This window comes from Plodia interpunctella, chromosome 15, assembly GCF_027563975.2.
Source record: "Plodia interpunctella isolate USDA-ARS_2022_Savannah chromosome 15, ilPloInte3.2, whole genome shotgun sequence".
Classification (NCBI taxonomy): Eukaryota; Metazoa; Arthropoda; class Insecta; order Lepidoptera; family Pyralidae; genus Plodia; species Plodia interpunctella.
Genome location: NC_071308.1, coordinates 10,204,253 through 10,208,603, shown reverse-complemented (window position 1 = coordinate 10,208,603; position 4,351 = coordinate 10,204,253). Strand labels below are relative to the sequence as shown.

The 4,351-nt window shown below is 55.5% G+C and overlaps 1 protein-coding gene across 1 annotated transcript; it reads right to left on the bottom strand.

Annotated features, from left to right (window-relative positions):
* Window positions 1-812: 812 nt before the first annotated feature.
* Window positions 813-2,804, bottom strand: LOC128676101 (uncharacterized). Its single transcript, XM_053756047.1, has one exon. It carries the CDS (start codon window positions 2,802-2,804, stop codon window positions 813-815), a length of 1,992 nt encoding a protein of 663 aa, XP_053612022.1.
* Window positions 2,805-4,351: the final 1,547 nt, after the last annotated feature.

The following is a 4,351-nucleotide window of genomic DNA, read 5'->3' as shown; positions in this document are numbered from 1 at the left end:
TATTGCCCTTTCCTCCACACCAAGGGACCGGCTTGGTGTGGGTTCTCTCCATTCGATAATCATGGCAGCCTCTTCAGCCAGGTCCCTGTCGAGACTTGCCATATTCCACCTGGGGAACCCTTGCCGCCCCCCCTCGTCCCGACCGGGCATTTGGGAACAGGGCATGTTGGAGACCGTCGTCCTTATATATAAATGGTCGGAGAGGGTCTCGACATCCTCCAGGACACGCCAATTCGCCACCCGCGCGGCAATGGCCGGGGTCGCAAACGTCACATCAACTATCGACTCCCCGTTCCGCCGCACACAGGTAGCGGCGTTGCCCCGGTTTAGGACTTCAAGCCCCACTCCCACCGCCCAGTCATAGAGGGCTTCCCCCCTTGGGCTGGCGACGGGAGAACCCCATGCCGTGTGTTTCGCGTTGAGGTCTCCCATCAGCATGACAGGTGTCGGCGCTATGCTCCCGATCGTCCTACCCACTCTCTCAAGGAGGTCTTCGAAGTCACGAAGCGGCTCGTTGGGGGAGAAGTATGCAGCAATTATTGCGATAACTCCCCATCTCACCGCCACGTAACCTCTACCACTCACAATTTTCGAGAGAGGTGGGTGGTTTCCGATTTGGGGAGCAGTAACCGCCACCAGCCCCTCAGTGTCGCCAGCCCAGTTGGAAAGCGGGGGGACGTAATAGGGTTCCGACACTATGGCAGCGCCAATGCCCCACTCCGCCACGTGCTGGACTAGGAGGTCTTGGGCACGGGCGCAGTGGTTGACATTGGCCTGCAGAACTTCCAGGTGGTGGGAGGGTCGTGTTGGCATTAATGTTCCATTAGTCGACCCTCCGAGACCTCCCTCGTAGCCAGGGCCGTCTTACCCCTGGTGCGTGGGGGGTTGCAGGCCTTTCCCCCCATTACGTGCCCCGCCGGGAGCTTTGCGGCGTGGCACACGGCACACCATGGCTCCTTGGCGCTACATTCCACCGTCATGTGGCCCGTTTGGCCGCATCGGTGGCACACATTGGATCTGTCCACCGGAGACGGACAGAGGGCCCTAGTGTGGCCCAAGCCCATGCAGCGGAAGCATCGCATGGGCAGGGCCTCGAGCCCCTTGATTTTGGCGGCCGACCATCCGACCAGTAGGCGTCCGGCTTTGATCAAATTGTTGGCGGCTGCTACAGGGCAAGTTAGAATAGACGCCCCGGTCTGGTCAGGTGCCGTGCGAATAGCGCCAACCCTTATCTGTCCCGGTGGACAGTTTCCAGCTTCAGCTGCAGCTTCCTTTAGGGACTCCTGGGTCACTGACTCATCGAAGCCATAAATTTTTATTTGTGCCGTTTTATATGGCCGTGATATTTGGGCTTCATCGCCCACCATCTCCCTTAATTTTTCGGCCAGGGTGTCAGCGGAGACCGCACTGTGAGCTCCGGGGATCTCAATAATGCGAGCCCCGGTAGCAGTTCTCCTTACCGCCACGTGGTTCACCCCAATGGACGGTAGCTTAAGGGTGGTGACCCTGGCCATAACTGATTTGTAATCCATTTTGGATTCCGGCCGTAGGGTTACCACCACCGCCGACGACTTTGGTGGGGTGAACATTTTCTTAGGTGGCGGCTTCGCAGACACCCCGGGGGTTCGGACCTGGGCTTGGGTGGGTTTCAGCTTGTCAGGGGGGGAATTTTTTCCGTGCCCCTTGCCTTTTCCCCTCTTGCCTTTTTTCTTTTTCACCACAGTGGCCCATCCTTCCTTCTCCTGGTTGGTCAGAGGAGCTTCAGTTGTCTGAGAGGGGCCAGGCTGTGGCTCTTCCTCCTGCGGCTGTGGCCTGCGACGGGTTGTATTTCGCGCCGCTGGTCCAGGTCTTGCGGATGACATTAGTGTTGTTGGCCGTTCCTCTTCATGGTTTTGGCGTTCAACCTCATTTGGCCTCTTATCTGTCGTAAGGGGCGGGCGCATAATCGGCTCGGGAGCAAGAATGCCCCTTTTTTCAGCCTCCTTAAGCCGATCCGTAACCATGCCCCCCAATCTCAGAAACAGGTCCCTTTCTAAGGATTCCTTAAAGTCCGCAAGGACTTCTTGGATTTCGGTCCTTGTGATTCCCGTCCCTGAGGTTAAAGGCGCAGCCGCCTTTTCGGAGTAGGCCGTACGGAGCGCCTTTGTTTCCTTCTGTAGAAGTTCTAGCTGTTCCCTCATCCTTTTATTGTCCGCTGTGAGTATTCGAACTGCTTCCGATTCCACCTGTTGGGCCTCGATTTTCTCGGCAGCTTCCAATATTTGTTGGCAGGACTCTTTCATGGCCCGCCACACCGTCCCTTTGAGGTTTCCGGACTTATCGGCTTCTTCGAGCACCCTGTTGGCAGCAGCCCGGACCACCCCCAAGTGCTCGTCCACTACAGTGGCGCGTTTACGGCCTTCAGTTGCGCCTTGTGTGCGCCGCATACCTGGTGTGCGAGGCCGGCCCCTGATGGCGGTGTTGATTTTAGGACCTCGTTCCATAGCTCCTGATACTTCCGGTGCTTTCCTTTTCAGGGGAGCACTACCCCTGCCACCTCTGTTCTCCTCGTTCAGCAAAGCCTCTGGGAGACTAGAGTCGCTGTCGTTGTCAGAGTCCGTCTGGACTGATTGTTGAGAGGGACTTGCGTCCCTATGGCGGTTGATGCCCCCCCCAGATACGGTGAGGCTGTCCACATCCGAAGATGCAGAGAGGGATTCTCCAGCGAAGCTGGTACCCTCCTGGGGTAAATAGTTTTTGTCACTCGCCATTTCATATTTTCCTTTTTTGATCAGGGTGAGGTCCCTGACTCCTCCTACACTCATGTGAGCGCTCGGGACGGGGTTCCCCCCCCGCCATTCATCCCATCGGCACGCCAGACCTTGGGATTGGGGTTATTTTTGATGAGGTTTTCTTCCTCGCGGCGCTGGCTTTTAATAGCACAGCACCCTCGGCCCCAGTATTTGGGGTAACGAGTTGCCCGACGCAGGTCCACGTCCAAGACCTGAACGCCGCGCAAGCCACATCTGCTGCTCACTGTCTGATTGTTCAGACAGGAGAGAGTGGCTGGTTAGCAGGATATTGGCCAACAACCAACAAGACCCCGCATAACGGAGAGTTGTTGGCTGCCGCCCAGGGTGCACCGTCCCAAATCCCTTGTCAGCCACCGCTCTAACCGAATCCAAGAGGATTAAGAGAGAGAGGTAAACGTTCAAGGGAATGGGCACTCGAGGAGGTTTCCCGCACTTAGCACCCCAACCTAACCTAACCTAACCTAACCTAACCTAACCTAACCTAACCTAACCTAACCTAACCTAACCTAACCTAACCTAACCTAACCTAACCTAACCTAACCTAACCTAACCTAACCTAACCTAACCTAACCTAACCTAACCTAACCTAACCTAACCTAACCTAACCTAACCTAACCTAACCTAACCTAACCTAACCTAACCTAACCTTTTTTTTTTTTTTTTTTTTTTTTTTTCGAGTGGAAAAAGACCTTCGTCTTGCCGTCTAGCCGCGGGAAGCCAGACGGGTATGTGGGGCATGAACCCACTAAAAAACCACCCGGTGTTCATACTCGGCCGCTTTTGTCGGAGTTATGGGAACAACAAACCTCCACGACTCCGACGCGGCTATAATGGTGTTCCTCTCTCATTCGCCCTTCCAAAACGGAAGGGGAATGGAGCGAACCCTTACGGGGGGAGCTTCACCGAGCTCGCACTCTCCGTCCAAAAGGGGGAGGCGCACGGAACACATCGTGCGCCTTCAACCCGGAGGGTCGTATGCCGGGCAGCGGAAAACCCGCTACCGCCACCCGACCGACCCTCGTTATGGGGGTAGCAAGTACCGAGCAAAAGCCCGGCGCCTGCGCCCCGGGCGCCGGCGACGGATGGCCAGGTCGGCAGTTACCTCCCGGTCTCTTTCCGCCGCCTCTTTGCGGAGCATTACTGACTCCGCAAAGACCTGCATCGCCGCCCACGACGTCTCGCTGCCGACCATAGATCGAACCACAGAAGGCAGCGAGAGGTCGTCTCCAATGGCAGCACGCAATATGGAGCGCTAACCTAACCTAACCTAACCTAACCTAACCTAACCTAACCTAACCTAACCTAACCTAACCTAACCTTTTTTTTTTTTTTTTTTTTTTTTTTTTTTTTTTTTTTTTTTTTTTTTTTTTTTTTTTTTTTTTTTTTTTTTTTTTTTTTTTTTAACGTGTGGAAAGACCCTCGTCCCGTCCATCCGGCCACGGGAAGCCGGACAGGTGTGTGGGACTTGAACCCACTAAAACCACACGATGCCAACGCCAACCGCATTTGTGCCGGGACCATGTGCTACTCTCGCTCCACAGCCCCGGCGCGGCGGCCGC